The 16,993-nt window shown below is 33.8% G+C and overlaps 4 protein-coding genes across 4 annotated transcripts; 2 read left to right on the top strand and 2 right to left on the bottom strand.

Annotated features, from left to right (window-relative positions):
- Nucleotides 1-403: 403 nt before the first annotated feature.
- On the bottom strand, nt 404-1,524 carry LOC137805925 (ethylene-responsive transcription factor SHINE 3-like). Its single transcript, XM_068605800.1, has one exon. The coding sequence runs from the start codon at nt 1,223-1,225 to the stop codon at nt 596-598; it is 630 nt and encodes a 209-aa protein (XP_068461901.1). The 5' UTR covers nt 1,226-1,524; the 3' UTR covers nt 404-595.
- Nucleotides 1,525-6,510: 4,986 nt separating this feature from the next.
- LOC137807674 (calcium sensing receptor, chloroplastic) lies at nt 6,511-9,444 on the top strand. Its single transcript, XM_068608423.1, has 6 exons — nt 6,511-7,004; nt 7,096-7,341; nt 8,220-8,412; nt 8,546-8,687; nt 8,897-9,028; nt 9,112-9,444. Exons 1-6 carry the CDS (start codon nt 6,780-6,782, stop codon nt 9,350-9,352), a joined length of 1,179 nt encoding a protein of 392 aa, XP_068464524.1. The 5' UTR covers nt 6,511-6,779; the 3' UTR covers nt 9,353-9,444.
- An 863-nt stretch (nt 9,445-10,307) lies between these two features.
- Nucleotides 10,308-13,597, top strand: LOC137807675 (protein CHAPERONE-LIKE PROTEIN OF POR1, chloroplastic). Its single transcript, XM_068608424.1, has 5 exons — nt 10,308-10,668; nt 10,945-11,015; nt 11,723-12,105; nt 13,095-13,171; nt 13,266-13,597. Exons 1-5 carry the CDS (start codon nt 10,610-10,612, stop codon nt 13,414-13,416), a joined length of 741 nt encoding a protein of 246 aa, XP_068464525.1. The 5' UTR covers nt 10,308-10,609; the 3' UTR covers nt 13,417-13,597.
- A 1,906-nt stretch (nt 13,598-15,503) lies between these two features.
- On the bottom strand, nt 15,504-16,692 carry LOC137807676 (tetraspanin-11). The gene is made up of 2 exons (XM_068608425.1): nt 16,159-16,692; nt 15,504-15,950 (listed from the first exon to the last, which is right to left on the bottom strand). The coding sequence occupies exons 1-2, from the start codon at nt 16,660-16,662 to the stop codon at nt 15,633-15,635; spliced, it is 822 nt and encodes a 273-aa protein (XP_068464526.1). The 5' UTR covers nt 16,663-16,692; the 3' UTR covers nt 15,504-15,632.
- Between the last annotated feature and the right edge of the window lie 301 nt (nt 16,693-16,993).

The raw sequence follows: 16,993 nt of genomic DNA on the forward strand, positions 1-16,993 counted from the left end.
ATTTCTAATTAATACAATCCAACAATAACAAATTCAACTCCACCATGATTTAACTCTCTAGACTTCGTCATAAGTATGCAAAGGTGAGAGTGGTGGAGAATGTTTGCAAGAAACAACTTTTGTAATTGGCAAAAATCCTTTTGTTTATATTGGATTTTGTATATGAGATAACTAAAAGTTTGTGACCTAATACCTGTGTAATTATAATCTTATTTTTCCATCCTAATTTTTATTCTTCTAGAAATGTTTATCAATGATATACCCAAACATGTTCATAATCAAGAAATTAAAAGAAGAGTTCCATGAAAACAAAAAGAGAATACTGCATCTATTCCTAAAGTGAGTGTGAAATATGACCAATCTTAAGATACATACAAGGCATTATTACATCAAGAAATGAAAGTAGAAATGTTTAGCCCGCCCATATAAGTAGTAAAAAGATCACATGGGGAGTGTATAATCATCATCATCATCTGGTGATAGCATGTATGCAAGATATCATATATGTAGTGAAGATAACTAGAGTTTGATATCTTTTTGTGAAGTAAAATAGGGTTCAAGCAAGACATAACAAGCAATAATAAGACATGCTATCTTAGGGTGTTTCATCATGAGAAGAAGCACTGAAAGAAGGAGCAACAACAACAGAAGAATAAACCTTAGAACTTCCAAATGAAATTCCACAACAGCCAGAGCCTTGTTCAGGAATGGAACAAACTACAGTTTCCTCAACAAGGGTGTCATGTTCATCTCTCGTCATGATCTGGTTTTTCCAAGGCATGAATGTGGAATAAAGAGATGTTGAAAGTGCGTGGTTCTTCATAACTGCATGCCTAAGAAGTTGGTAAGACCTTGGATTCTTGCCCAAAATGCTGTAGTCTTCTTCATGAGTGTTCATGGTTCCAGGGTTTGGAAAGTTTGTTTTGGCATTTCTCCCTCTGAGAAGCCTTGCAGCACAGTCATAAGCCAAGGCAGCTTCTTCTGCTTTGTCAAAAGTTCCTAACCAAAGCCTTAGCTTCTGTGAGGATTCCTTGATCTCAGCAATCCATCTTCCTGAAGGCCTTTGTCTCACCCCAAGAAACTTTTTCTCAATCTTCTTTCCTACTTTTGGAATCTTCATGACTCTCTTCTCATAGGACTTGTCTATTTCAATAGGCATCAAAGGAAGATTCTTGTTTGGGTTATGAGATTGGTGTGAAAGTTTTGAGGTGTCTATGTTTTCCATGAGAGTAGGAGGGAAAAAGGGTTGGGTTGATTTTTAGCATACATATGAGAAGAGGGTGCCCACTGATCACTAATAAAGCCTTTGATGTAACAATGAGGTCGATGATGAGGTAGTATCATGCTATTCAAAGGTTATTATACCGAAATAATTAAAGACCAATAAAAGAGAAGAGTTATGGAATCTTATCAGAAAGAAATACTTTTTAAAACACATCTGTGTCAGATTGGAATCATGTAATCGTGTGAGGGAGGTTGATAAACACTACTCTAACTACTCCATCAAATTTTGATGAACACATCTAAATGTGGCATGGTTTTGAAGCATAGTTGAATTTAAAGTTGAGTATCAGTTAATGAGAGGAATATACAAACAGAATTTTTTAATTCTGCATGAGTCATGTACTACCGGTTGGCAGATGACCCCGACGACCTCCCCTTACATTTAAATCCAAACAACATCCTAAAACATCATTTAATCCGTAATTAATCAGGTTATCTGTAAAACATATTAAAGCGTGAGTCCTTTTTTTGGATCCTATCCATAATAGCAAGGATCCAACCAAAAGGTATATATATAACATAGACAACTAAGTGGCACAGGTAACTTTTCAACTCTCACACTTAAAGATTCTAATTAGACTAACTTTAGCGTCAGAGTATCTTTATAGATTTCTCCATCATTCGGTAAAACTGAATGATTGAAAAGGAACCTGGAGACCGAGAAGACCTGAAGTTGAAGATAAAGAAGTCACTTTAAAAGGAATCTGTCTTCGTAAAAACAAGTCAAAATTTGATAATTTATCTGTACAGATTTTGATACATTCTGTAAAATTTGTTTCGAGATCAATTTCCTTAAAATTTGCTATTTTCTTATCGAACTTTAAGGTCAAGTTTGAAACATTTCTATCGTATTGAGATTAGTGTGGCATTAAAAGGTTATTGCAGTATTATAATTATAACTTTTGTTTGTTCTTGATGAAGAAACTATTACATTAGATGATTACATTCCATAGGAGGGTATTTTACAATTTTTGGAAGATATGAAAAACAGGGTTGGTGAAGAAAAATCCAAGGTAATGAGCTGATATAAGTTGCTTTTGTTCTGGTTTTAATACAATTGAAAATGAAGTGTTTGTTTAACAAGTACCCTTAAGGCAAGACTCCAACAGCCTAAAAACAAACATCACACCTCAAAAGTCCGAAAACAAAGAGAACCCACGTGTTAGTTTTCACTTTCGCACTTCAATTAAGAATTAGTATGGAACATTTGTCACATAATGGATGTCTTTGTTGTCATTGTTAGTTCCTCCAAGTATGCTTTTATTCTCAATAATAAAATAGCCACTCAATTCTGCTGCACTGCAAATTATGAGATGAATCAGTGGGTACTTTTCTTGTTGGATTATCTGAAGTTCGTTTCTGTATATTCTTTTAAAAGCCTTAGGCAAGTGCCAATCCTGTTTTATAGGTAAAAATTAATAGTAAATTTGTGTTTAGAGTCTTTTGAATCACCAGTTGTAATTACTGAGATATCCTTAGCATGTTGAACCTTATATTAGAATGAGGTATGTCACTATATTTTGTGGAATAGTGCACAAAACAAGGCTAATGACCAAATCTGATATAGTGCAGACGCAAGAAAGGATGCAATTGGGACAGAAATCATATGGGTTGATGCCATGCTTTCTGCTCTTGTAAGTAAAGTTGGTTTGTCTTGTTTCCTTAAGGCTGTGACTTATAATTGGTATAAAAAAGAACAACTCATTAATTGTTTTATTACACAAACCATAACTCTGGTCAAATAAAAAGTACATGTATTTCTTCCCATAGTTTCTTCACGTACTGCCATAAATATTTTAATTCCAAAACTACCCTTCCACAAAAGATGCATGTATTTTTTTCATTTTTGAATTGTATAATATATAGACCTTCCAAATTCTAAAATTTAAAATACATTCTAAAATGTATTTTTGAATTCAGAAAATATCTACCGATCTCTATATTTCAGAATACAAAATTGTATTCTAAATTTTAGATTTTGGAATTTTATAATTAAAAAAAAGGGAGAAGAGGGATATCAGTGAAGAAGATGAAGAAAAGAGCAAAGGTTTCATTTCAGATATTCTAAAGATATGAAGGAAGAAAGCATGGAGAAGATGCAGGAAGAAATAGCCATCGAATGTTGGAATTAAATTTAATCTCTTGGGTACTCATACAATTATTAAAATGTGTGGAAAATTCTTCCTCCACCTTTGTATTCTTCATTCTCCTCCGTATTAGTTATGAAAAGTCAGTTTAAATCTTTTTAAATAATGTAAATAACTTTAAATGAATCATAAGTTCACTTTTGAAATAACTCAATTGCACCCCATACCTTCTTTGTAACAGTAACACTTTCATTCTCCTTCTTCATTCAGAGCATTTGAGAGAACAGTTACATCATTTTACATGATTTAATTTACTCTATAAGATAAATTTACACTTACCTAGGGGTTTGAGTCTCTTGTAGTTAAAAGTTTTTCCTCAAGCAACATCGCACAAATTCTATCAAGAAAATAATTATTGTTGCACTACCAATAATTTCATGAAGTGGACTACTATTGTAACCTGAAGCAAATTGTGAACCCCTAGAACCAAAAGTTTTTTTTACCTTGCAAAGATAATTTATTTATTTTTAGTTTTGTACTCTATTTTTACACCTCAAAGTTTTTTTTTGAGTTTTGTGGTTTTTTTATTAAAAAAATACAATCACCACTAGTCACCATGAACCATGAATTGAAAATGAAGAAAACACCATATTATCTATAAATATGAAAAAAAAAGTATGAATATGCAGTTTGCCAAAATGTGTAAGTTTCAATTAACTATCTAATTTAGATAACACAATTGACTAGGAGTTTCAAGTTTTAATCATGCCAAAAGGATTTGATTCTGTGTATAAAACATATATTCCATCAAAATAAGTTATGACGAAAATTATGAAATAAATAAATGTTATTAACTTTACTTTCAAATAAATATTCGATGACATTTACCGATAATTAATGTTGAGATGAAGACACTCAAACTTGGATAAAGTCAATGGCATCTTCACGAAATATTTTGCAAGTGCCAAAATATACGTACACAATTTTTTAGAGTGTTAGATATATAAAATATACTAAAATTAAAAAAAAATATTTATATATGCAAAAGTAATTTTACTTTGCAACAACACCACAACTAAAACTTAATTGGAAAAAAAAATACAAAACGACGTTGCATAGAAATAAGAAGATGCTCTCTAAATCGAGCAAGTTTTTAACGAACTAGCTTTTTTTGCAGTGCTCACATGTAGAACACTAATGGTGGACCACTACACATTCACGCAAACACTATATACTCTTCATTCATCTTAACACTACATTAATCACCATCTTCTTCTTCCATTAAACCCTAAACAGATGCAAGTGAGAGGAGAAAATCTTTTAATATTTTTTTTTGAAGAATGAGAAGATCCAAATGATTTTTTTCTCCTTTGTATAAATGAACTTCGATATAAAAACATTGTTTTTAATTTTTTAATCATACTAATTAATTTATATTAAAACCTAGGTTAACTCTCATATTTCAATATTTATAAGAATTAAGCATAGGTTTTTTAGAACTTTTTTTGGGGTAAAACACTCAGTCTTAATTTCATTGAAACTTGAAAAATATTAAAAAGAGAACTGTCATTCCTAAACTCCGTATTTTGATACATATTAAACATTTTTTATTTTAACAAGTTGCAGATACAGTTTTTAAAGTAATTTTAATATAATCATTACAAAAGTACGAAATTTAATTATATAGATTATATTTTTTTATTTATAACAAATATTTTATATCATGTAATGAGATTATTTTAAATGAAAATAGATCTGTAATACATGTATGTATAATCTTAAAGCCAATATTTATTTGTATTTTTGAAAATTATGTTTTTCTTTTGGTGACTCCAAAGTATTCTGGTGAGAAACCAAGAATAAATATATTAGTTAGATCCATTTGTGAGTCTAGATTATCCTTGCAAATATATTTTCATATAAATGGACTAGAAAATTGTTGATATGACTATCTGAAAAAATTGTTGTAAAAATTTACAAACTATCATAAATGATTTTTTATTATTATAGTAATATAAAACTTTTATACTTAAGTATTTGGATCTGCACCCCCTCAATTTGGACAAGCAACCCCACAGCCTGCGAAAAAACTATTTTACCCTTTTTTGTTTAAAGTGACTTCTGAACTATCTCTCATGGAAATTTCCCCAGAACAAATTTATCAGAATTTATGAAATACATTTTGGAAAAGACTTTTTAGAATAAATTTTCTGAAATGTCTATAATAGCTTTTGAAGTGTATTATTTGGAAAGAGTTTTCTGTAATACATTTAATGTGTTTTGGAAAGTAGCTCTACAATACAGATTTTAAGGTTTGTTTTGGAATATTTTTTTTTCTCCTTCTAAGTGTAGTGTGAGCTACGATGATACCGGTGGCGGCAGTGGTGGGATTCAGTGACAGAGGAGCATACGGGGCAATTTGGTCATTTCACTCAAATATAAGGTGCAGATTCAAAGATGGGGGTTCAGTAAGTAATTTGCAAAATGATTTCATAGCAATATTGAGCTTAAAATTGTTAGTAAGCCCAATGTGAACTAATGGACATTTGTTTGTAGACTGTTTCTTCCTGCACCTCCATATCTTCTTCTGCCACTTCCATACACAACATGAAAATACATTTTTGTCCTTCTTGTGTCACTCCCATAGAGTAGTTTCCAAATTATGTAATTCGGAAACTCATTTGAAAAAAGACTTCCGGATTATGTAATTCGGAAGTCAAATAAGACTTCCGGATTATGTAATCCAGAAAATAATCATGTATTTGAAAAATGGCTTTCAGATTATGTAATCCGATAGTTAATTACAAATTTGAAAAATGACTTCCGTAATATTATAAAGGGGTATTTTTGGAAATTTGAAAACTTATGGAGGTGAGAGAAGAAGGTATGGAGTTGCAGGAAGAAACAGTCTTATTTCTACTCAGAACAAAAGTTTAGCTTCGCTCTTTGATATTGACTTTAACATCATAAACTATTATCACACCTTTATTTTTTTACTAATTTCGCGCTTACATTTTCTTAGTTATGAATGTGTATTAATAGCGATAATAAGTCAGGAAATAATACATAATACATGTCTAAATCAATGATAAACCCTTATGAATCTGAGGAGAATAATAATGGTGATTAGAGTGGAATGTGTGTAAGAAAAAGAGAACAGAAAAGATAGCAACAGAGATAATTATCGTTCTCCACGAAAGTGCATGCCACGTGGAGCGGTGACAGTTTTGCAGCCTCAAACATAGGTCGTGCATAGGTGGACATAAAGAGGAATTGAATTAAACTCTGGCATGGCTTCACTGTGGATTTTGGCCACACATCTCTCATCACTCTAGCCCACTTTCTTCAACCAATCACTCAGAGGAAAGAATCTTTGAGTAAGAGAGAGTAGCAAGTTAGCAACTACCAATGGAGATTGCTGCCATGGCTTCTTCAGTCACTCCAAGACCTTCTCTTCCAACTCCTTCTCCACAAACAGTAGTCACCACTTTTAGCAAACCTCAACTCAGACGCACCCAAATAGCACTGCCAACAGCATCCACCATTTCAATCCTCGCTCTCTTCGCCCCTCCTAACGAAGCCAAAGCCGCTGTCTCCATCGCCAAGGACCAGATTGTTTCATCTCTCACCCAAGTAAATTCTTTCCATTTTCTCGCCTACCCATTATCTGGAATAGCTCATACCATTTCTTTATCCTTTAAAAAATCTAACTTTTTCTTTACAGGTGGAGAAAACGATTGATCAGGTTCAGGAAGTGGGTTCGAGTGTTCTGGACACGGCACAGCGTGTTGCTGAGGTAATTGGGAATGCTTTGAAGCCTGGCATCGAAACGGCGTTACCAATAGTGCAGCAAGCTGGGGAAGAGGCCTTGAAAATTGCTTCCCCTGCCATTTCTGAAGCTTCCAGAAAGGCCCAGGAGGCGCTTCAAAGCTCTGGTGTTGATACCCAACCTGTTATCACTGCTGCTAAGGTTTATTTCCTCAATTCCAACTTTCTACTTTCTTTAGGCTTTGTTTCAAGGGGTATTTGTTGTTTCTGCACTCACTGAACTAACTACAATGCTGGTTAGTCATTTGGTAGGATGAATATATATTGCAGTGTTGTGTTCTAAATAATTTTTTGGGATGCAAAACCATTCCCTTTTAATGCCTCTACTGGTTGGAAGCCAATCATGGTGGGTTGAGGTCCTTTTTCCTACTTTCACTTGTCCCAATTGCAGCCTGTAGTGTCTTTAGATTAAGATATGCGATTTAAAATGGTAAAGTACATGCTATATGGATAAAGTATAGACACAATCAAACACAATGATAATTTTTGTTCTCACAATGGAATATCGTGTTAAGAAAGACCAGTCCTTTAAATGGAATTTAGTATCTTTAGAAACTACTCTTTGGTTCTCAATGAAATTGTGTTCACCTTAAACTAGAACATGTTAAGAATTCAATAAATTTATAATTGGTTATATGCATGCATTTTATATTATTTCGTTAACAGTTGATTTAATCAATGATTATAACTATATTTTACCCCGTAAGATGCCATTGTATTACCTTGGACTGCAAAGCCTTTAAAAGCATTTGATGTGATATATTTTCCTTTGAATTGGACAAGTTATCTTTTTCTCAATTTCCTTTTCAAAGATTCTGTCTGATGCTGCCATGTTGTTCCATTATGGGGATTCAGAAGTTTTGTAGAACGTATTGTGCTGGCTTAGGCTAAGTACTCAACCTAAATTAAAAATTCCCGTTTCAGCTATCAAGAAGTTCTCTTCTCATCATTTTGCTAATTTGCTTGACATTTGAAAAGCCAAGTTTATGAACCTGATCAGGATACTCTCTTTGATTTCAGACAGTGGTAGATGCTGCACAACAAACGACCAAGGTGATTGATGTTGCCAAGCCAATAGCTTCCTCAACCGTTGAAACCATATCCTCTTCAGACCCTACTGTGATTGCTGGAGCTGCTGGAGCACTATTTGTTGCCTACCTCCTGATTCCTCCTGTCTGGTCTGTCATCTCCTCTAATCTTCGTGGTTACAAAGGTACAATAAAAACTTGTTTCGATGCAAACTACCTTGTTTTTGTATTCATGCACTAAGCCACTGCATTGATGAATTTTTAAGCCCCAAGACCTCATTGTGGAGCCTTAATTACTTCTGCTTCCATGATTTGTAGGAGACCTTACTCCTGCTCAAGCCCTTGATTTGATATCTGCACAAAACTACGTTTTGATTGATATCAGATCCGAGAAAGATAAGGACAAGACTGGTATCCCTCGCCTTCCCTCTAGTGCTAAAAACAGGATGGTTGCCATTCCGTAAGTGTTACTCATTCGTTTAGTTTCTCTAAAAGTTGGTTTACCTCAAGACAGAGACTTTTTTAATTTTATTTTGTTTGCTTTTTCTACAAATACTTGCTGAAACTTTGGCGTTTGAGATTTGTAAAGTTATTGCTTTACTGGGAGAAATAAAAACATCAAAACTCTACCATGATGCACCTATACTATCACTTGTTGTGGTGTTTCAGTTTGGAAGAATTGCCAAGTAAGCTCAGAGGGCAGGTCAAGAATGTGAAGAAATTGGAAGCTGAAATAGTCGCTTTAAAGATTTCTTATCTCAAGAAAATCAACAAAAGCACCAACATTGTGATTCTGGACTCGTGAGTTTCCTTCCATGTCTACGCTTTGATGGATTGTATTCCATTGTTCTTCATATTAACTTCAGCATTTGTTCTAATGTTAGGTACTCGGACGTAGCAAAAACAGTGGGAAGAACAGCGACCAGCCTTGGTTTTAAGAACACATGGATTGTTGCTGATGGATTCTCTGGGAACAAAGGGTGGTTGCAGAGTAGATTAGGATCAGATTCTTATAACTTTTCGTTCGCAGAGGTGCTGTCACCATCCAGGATCATCCCTGCAGCTGTGAGAGGCTTTGGCACAACCAGCCAATCTAGCACTAAGCTTCTTCCCGGGGCTGACTAACTTTTTTGTGCACTAAACTCTTGAGCAAATAGAAATCACTCTTGTGCATGCTTCTCTCATCCAATATATATATATTTAGTCATTTCCCATAATTATCTCATCAATTTTGTCGAAGTCTTTTATTTCAACCTTCTACCTTTGTGCATGTTTTGAGTGGCTGCATTGTTAGATACTTTGGCCGAGGATGTTTTCATCCTCCAAGAAGCATACAAGTTCACATCACCATTCAACTCAATGATCTCTCAGGAGACATAATGGGTCTTTGATTATATACAGCTTTCTCCTTTAATTTACTGAATATTTATTTATATACACATATATTTAAAATTAGAGCTAAAATAAATTTTTGGTTAAATCTTTGAAAGTTGATTTTGACCTTTCCCATATCTAGTGGGACTCAACAACTTAGAATTCTTGGACTCGATTCAGTGTCTCTTGTCTCAGTAATGCGATGTCTCCTATCTACGTAACTGTGTGTGTTTCTTAACTATCCTTAAAAGTTTTAATTTATTAGGTATTCAATGTTAAGAATCTTTTTTATTAAGTGATCAAAGATAAAACTTAAAATACATGGGAGGTTTAAAACTTATTTAAACCTATTTTTAATAGTATAAAATATGTGAATTTACTAAATAAATAATATATTTTTAAATACTACAAACTTAAAAAAAACTAACCCGAGTTGTTTTTCATTTACATGTTAATAATATATATAATATAAAAATTATCATTGTAGATATATGGAACACCAAATGAATAAAATATCTATTTCTTTCTTAATAACTTAGCATGTCAATTACAATAATAATGTTTATTTTATAGAATTAAAAATACATTTATAATACATGAATATCTTTAATACAAAGAATATATTTTAAATATGTAATGAACAATTTAATTAATGATGTAAAGTATTTTTAACTATTTATATAAAAAATATTGTAAGATGAGTGATAGAGAATATTTAAACTAATTACATACGCAAAACATTGTAATTTTTTTCTTTGTTGTAGTAGTTTGCGCAAGGTGCGTACCCTAGCAGGAAGTGGCTAATAGAAGACAGAAGTAATCTGTTATCTTCTTCTTCTTCTTCTTCTTCTTCTTCCTTTTCTCAGTGCCAGAACCTAAAGAAGAACACTTTCTTTTCCCCTCTGCTTTTCCAATTTCAACCTACCCTACCTACCATGCTATTCAATTAGGGTTAGGACGTAGAACGTTCTTTTTGTTTTCGCTCTGTTGATTACAACGAAGGCCAACATGGTTGTGCTTTCGCTCTCAGCTCCCAACCTTTCCACCGCTTTTCTCGCTAAGAAACTGTATCTCTCTCTCTCTCTCTCTCTCTCTCTCTCTCTCTCTCTCTCTCTCTCTCTCTCTCTCTCTCTCTCTCTCTCTCTCTCTCTCTCTCTCTCTCTCTCTCTCTCTCTCTCTCTCTCTCTCTCTCTCTCTCTCTCTCTCTCTCTCTCTCTCTCTCTATGTTTTCTCTTTGCGTTTTGATTGATTGCCTTAAGTTAGATTAATCAGCGTTTTATTTTGATGGTTTTGGATTCGTCAGTCATTTTTCGTGCATAAATTGTGAATTTGGGTTTCTTCAGGTATCTCCAAGAACACGCGAAGAAGCTTACGGTCTTTCGCACTAGATGCGCCGTGGACACGCCCTACGGAGGTATCACCCAAAGCCTTTCAAATTTATTGATTTAATTACAAAAGAAATCTTCCAACCCTATCGATTATTATATACAAAAATGTTTTATTACCAAGATAGTCATGAGGCGGTGAAGTTGCTTTTTGTTAAGGTTTCGCTACTGTGCATAGTAATGTGTACTTGTTTATTTATTGGCTTGTTTGGGCTTCAATTCAGTTGTCCTACCTTGATTTTAGGCCTTGCTGATTTTATTTTTTTGGCTCAAGCTTAGTTAGTTCCCTTTTGTGTATTAGTAGAAGGAAAATCTAAGGTGGGCTTTTGTTTTGCTTTGGTTGGGACATGGGAATTTAGGTATGTATTCCTATTTAAAGGACCTCCAATAATAAGTCACCTTCTGTCCCTCCCCCTACCTTCTCCATCAGTGTCCAGTGAGACTTCGTAGATTGCCAGCATTATATTCCTGTCTTGAGAGATATCTTTTCTACCTAGTAACAGACTTTTGGATCTCATGTAACTAATGTTATTTCTTATTCTCGTAGCTAGTTGAATGATTTAGAGAAGCCTGTCAACTTTTAGATCATTGCCTATTGCCTTACAGCTGAAGTTTAACTGACTTGAATCATGATTCATATTAATTTGTAAAGTCTGCATTTATGCCCTTAGTTGCATTTCTCTGTCTATTATTTTCCACTTATTGATATGTGTATTTATATGTAATTCTTATGCAGGTAATGTCCAAAAATTCCCTCGAATCAGTGTTTGGGATCCTTACCGTCGTCTTGGTATTAGCCCTGATGCTTCTGAAGAAGAAATTTGGGGATCAAGAAATTTTCTATTGCAACAATATGCTGGGCATGAGAGGAGTGAAGAATCAATTGAAGCGGCTTTTGAAAAGTTATTGATGTCAAGTTTCATACAGAGGAGGAAAACAAAAATTAATTTGAAAAGCAAGTTAAAAAAGAAAGTAGAAGAGTCTCCACCATGGGTGAAGAACTTGCTAAACTTTGTTGAACTTCCACCGCCTGAAATCATTCTCAGAAGATTGTTTCTGTTTGGTTTCATGGGTGGCTGGAGTATTATGAATTCTGCTGAAACTGGACCTGCTTTTCAGGTTTGCATTGAATTTCTCTTTCTCTCTTTCGACTTTTAAATGCTTATATTACTTAAATGCATATATTTTTTAGAATAAAACTGTTTTTTTCAGAAAGAAAAAAGAAACTTTGTAGATGTCGTTTTCTGTAAATATTTGGGGTGTGAGGCCCATAAGGTTTAAAAAAGAAAACCAAATTATATATTCATCTAGTCCTTAGCCTCTTGAGCCATGTAGCATATGTGCATCAGAGTTGTTATCCATACTGCATGCAGCGAAGTCAACTACCGGCCTCTAGATTGTAGCCTAGCTTTAAAGGATATACTTACTTGAGTTGTGCCTGACTAGAACTTAAGGTTCCATAGAATTTTTCCATCCTTGTGACTATCGGATTTTCAGGTTACTGCGTTTAGTACTATTCCCATTTTTAAGGTTTTCAGTATTTTCAATAAAATGTCAATATTGTCTTTTCTTTTTCCATCAGCATTGCCAATGTAAGGGTCTACTAGGAAACTTTCATTGGAGTATGCTGATGTTACATGGTCAGACTCTTAAGATTAAGACCTGAGTCTTGTATAATAAAACCTTGACTCTTAAGAATAAAAAATAACTTTTCATTATCAACATGTTTTTAGAACACCAACATTAAGCAGGAATGCTCTCCTCTCTGTGTGCATACATACCCACTCGTAAAGGACTTGAACTTGAGATTTTACGTAAGGGGAACCTGGTTCCTTTCTACTTGATCAATTGAATTTGGTAATATTACCCTTGTCAGTGCATGCCTATTTATCCTCTCATTTGTTCACAAATGTATGAAGACTTGTTCAGGTGATTGTGTGTTCCAGAAGCTATATTTGATCTGAATTTCATTCAATACATGTCACCCATCAGGGAACATTATTAAAGAATTTGAAGTAGATATCATTGCTCTGGCTGTCGCTCTCCTCTTCCTGCTTCCCTTGTGGCATGAATACTTGCTTGTTGACAAAACTGTTGTATTGCTACAGGTGGCGATCTCTTTGGCTGCTTGCATATATTTTCTTAACGAAAAGACAAAGAGCTTGGGTAGAGCATTCATTATTGGGTAAGTGTCTAGATCATCCAACTTATGTTTCTTCCTCTGATTTTTTCCTATTCGCCATCACCGTCTATATTGTTTTGTTTTTGCACTATGATAGGTTTGGAGCTCTAGTGGCTGGATGGGTCTCTGGTTCAGTGGTGGTACCCAATATTCCATCTATGTTGCTGCGCCCAACTTGGACACTTGAACTCCTAACGTCATTGGTAGTTTATATATTCCTGTTCATTGCTTGTACTTTTCTCAAGTGAAGTAGCATAAATTCTTTCAGCGTTTTATTAGGAGATGATGAGTTTATAGGCTATCAAGCTGAACTTTTGTTTAGCGAGCTAAATTGTTTACTGTCTTATTCTTTATGAAAACAACTGTCAGAGTTGGGAATGGTCAGCGTAATTATTGCTATGGCCAAAATATGCGTTGGTTACGGGGCAAGTTCTTCCACTGTGCTTTATTCAGTTTAACAATGGATTCCTAACCTCACCAATAACTCGATATTCCTTTCCCTGTCCACAACTTGGTTAAATTTGTTTTCGAAATAAGTACTGTTGGAATTTGTTAGTTTACACACCCTATATTTTAAATACAATGTATTATCAAAGGATGCCACTGCAGTTACCATGATTATTAACTAGGTCTATCAGGCAACGGTAATCGTATTAAAAGATTATTAATTTGGTGTTTCAAATGTTTTAGGAGAGTATTTTTTTTTTCAGTATAAATTGTAAGAGACGGGCATTACAGTTCTTTCACCGCCATATATTTTACGTTATTTTTTTAATGTATGGTAATGCCATGTTAGGAAAAAAGCAAAGTAGAATTAGAGTTATAGTTAAGCGGTGGTGAGATTTATCTTATTATTTTTTCTGCTATATATAAAATAATAATGTTATTAATTAACATTAATTTATATATAATGATTGAATAATAATCCGTTTTCAGCTGCAACTTTGTGGACAATGCCGTATGAATCGATGTTAGTGGGACGAGTCATTAATCAGTCAAATTATTTAATCTAACATAATTAAGTTTTTAATTAATAAAAACTAATATTTAAATATATTTGTGGGATTTTTTAAATTGAGTTGAATTGTTTATATAAATAACTTATTTTATTTTAAATAACTTAAATTAAAATATTTTAATAAAAAAGCTCGCTGTGCGACTCTATTAGAGATGTTATTGGTTGAATTGTAAGAATCAAATTTTTATATTTAAAATATATATCATACATATTTCACTTGTACTAATAATGCCTGTTGACAATTGAACTAAACAATTAATAACAACAACAAAAATTAATTGTCACGGTTAGAACAATTATTAATTGTCAATAAATATACTACACATAAAATATGTAGTCGAAAGCACAAAAATATTTATGCTGTCAATTTATCAATAGTTAGATTAAAGGTATTGCCAATAGTACACCTCTTTACGTCTAGATAAAAACATCTGTATTTACACTTTTTTTTGAAAAATGTTTTAACAGTTGGAGAGCAACTGATAAACAACCATCACAAACGAGGCCTTTTGCTTCGTAATAAATTTGCTTCTGCACCAAACAAAATTGAAATTTCAGAATTACCTATTGAAAATACAGAATAAATTTTTTTGCATTTCAAAAATGAAATTCCAGAGTAATTGGCAATAGTCCACAATCGATTACTGAAAAGAAGGAGCTTCCATTTTTCTTTCAGATTTTGTGGCCTTACAACAATTACTAACTCTATCTCTATGTATCAATATTTTCCCCACAGTCTCAATGGGCTGTGGATTACTTTCGAATTTTAAAAAATTAGTATATAAAAATAAAGAAATTACACTTGCGTATTTAAAATAAAGATTAATTCCACTTACCTTTTTAATGAAATAACATTCACTCCTTATAGTTTTTAAAATAAATATTCTTTTCTCTTTCATTTTTAAATAAAAAAAATCATATTCTTTGTGTTTTAAAATAAAGTGATATTCATCTCTTTTATTTTGTTATAAAAATTATTACTTTTAATTTTAAAATCTTAATTTTAATTTCATAGTTTCTTTTAAGTTTTATTTAATATGATATCTTTAAATAAAATAAGAAAATCAAATGTTGTTTTATTAAAAATAGAAAAAAGAAAATATATCATTTTACTACAATCATAAAAATTTGATGCCGGATAAATGACTAATTCAATAAGAAACTGGAAAATATATGACATATATGAAGCTAACAAGTGTTGATTTTGGAACCTGAACAAGTAGTTCAAGAAATTAACAGAATACAAATTTAACAGATCTAAACTATAAATGCCACGAATAACAAACAAAAGCATTAAAGAAATTTAATACCAGTATCCAACATTACAAAAGCACAAAAACCATGGACATATACATACACTGAAGTTTAAACATGACTAACTATACTTGAAACCTAATAGCTAATAAGTAAATGATTAACCTAGATATTGAGGACAGAAAGTGGTTCTCAAGGGAATAGTTTTTTAAGGTGGTTGCAGCCTGAATCAGATCTGTTGTTCTTGATGGCGTAGCAGCCCAAGGTATATATGACTGTGACGAGCACAAGCACGCATGCGTTGAAAACAGTGAGACGTCTCCATTGGTTCCTTATGTTAGCCAAAACTCCTCCTTTGCATGAATTGCAATAGTAGCACAGTTTGTCTTCCCTGTTGTTCCAAGTTGTGCAGTCAGAATTATTCACTGCTGGACCCTTCTTTGGCACTTCCCAGAACGTACTGTTCTTCATTATGAAACCACAATACGCTGGTGGTTTACAACAACCAGACTTACAAAACAAAATCAAATAAGTTAAGTAATTGCTACACACACAATAAATGCATGCAACACGATCCTCTTCCATGATAGCATAATTTAATCACCACCCAATATTCTAACACTTTTTACAAGAAAACAAGTGAATAATAAATTTACCTATTAACTCATAATTAACGAAGTTAACTAGAGATTTGAAGAAGAAAGAAGAGATATAAAACCTGCGTGGTAGATAGGTGTTTGAAAATGATGGAGTCGTTGTTGCGGCCACCGTTGAGGGCGAGGTTCTGGCACACGTGTGCGTCCATCAAGCAACTCTTCACCTCGTCCCAGTTCTTGTTGTTGACGACGTAGCGTTGCAGCCAGTGCGAGAAATCGGCCACCCGGTACTCGCCGTAGCCCTTGCCGGAAACATGCTGTCCCATCTTCCTGTTCGTCACGAATAGCGTGAAGACGGTGAAGAAGGCGAGGCCCACGATGAGCGCGAACGTGAAGAAGAGGTAGGCGTAGAGCGCCATGTTGACGCGGTACAGCGACCCCACGATTCCCAAGGCGGAAACAAGCACCACGAAGACGCCGCCGACAAGCAGCGGCACCTGCAGGACCTTCTGGCAATCGGAGCCGCCTTGGATGTGGATGTAGACCGAGGAGGCCACGGCAGCGACGCCCAAGAGCAAGGAAAGGATGTTGAGGGCGCCGACAACGGTGTTACTTATGCGGAACATGTTAGCGAATGCAAGGTACGAGGATGTTGCTGGTTGAAGAGAGAAAGGTTGAAGAATGAAGATGTCTGAAGGAAGAGGAAGTTGTGGATGGAATATTAACTGTTTTACGAGTGGAAACAAAAGCAGTTATGTGGGTTGCTGTCGTGTTCCACTTGGCGGACTCTGGATATGCCACGTCACTCATTATCAGTTATAGTTTGTGACGGTTACTCTAATATAAAATCCTTCAGTTATATAGAATTTTAATAAAAAAAATTGTAATTAAATTATATAAAAAATATTAAAATAATAGTATTATTGTCCAAAACTCCTTCTATGTCACATTGTATTA

This window comes from Phaseolus vulgaris, chromosome 3 (genome assembly GCF_000499845.2).
Source record: "Phaseolus vulgaris cultivar G19833 chromosome 3, P. vulgaris v2.0, whole genome shotgun sequence".
Taxonomy (NCBI): domain Eukaryota; kingdom Viridiplantae; phylum Streptophyta; class Magnoliopsida; order Fabales; family Fabaceae; genus Phaseolus; species Phaseolus vulgaris.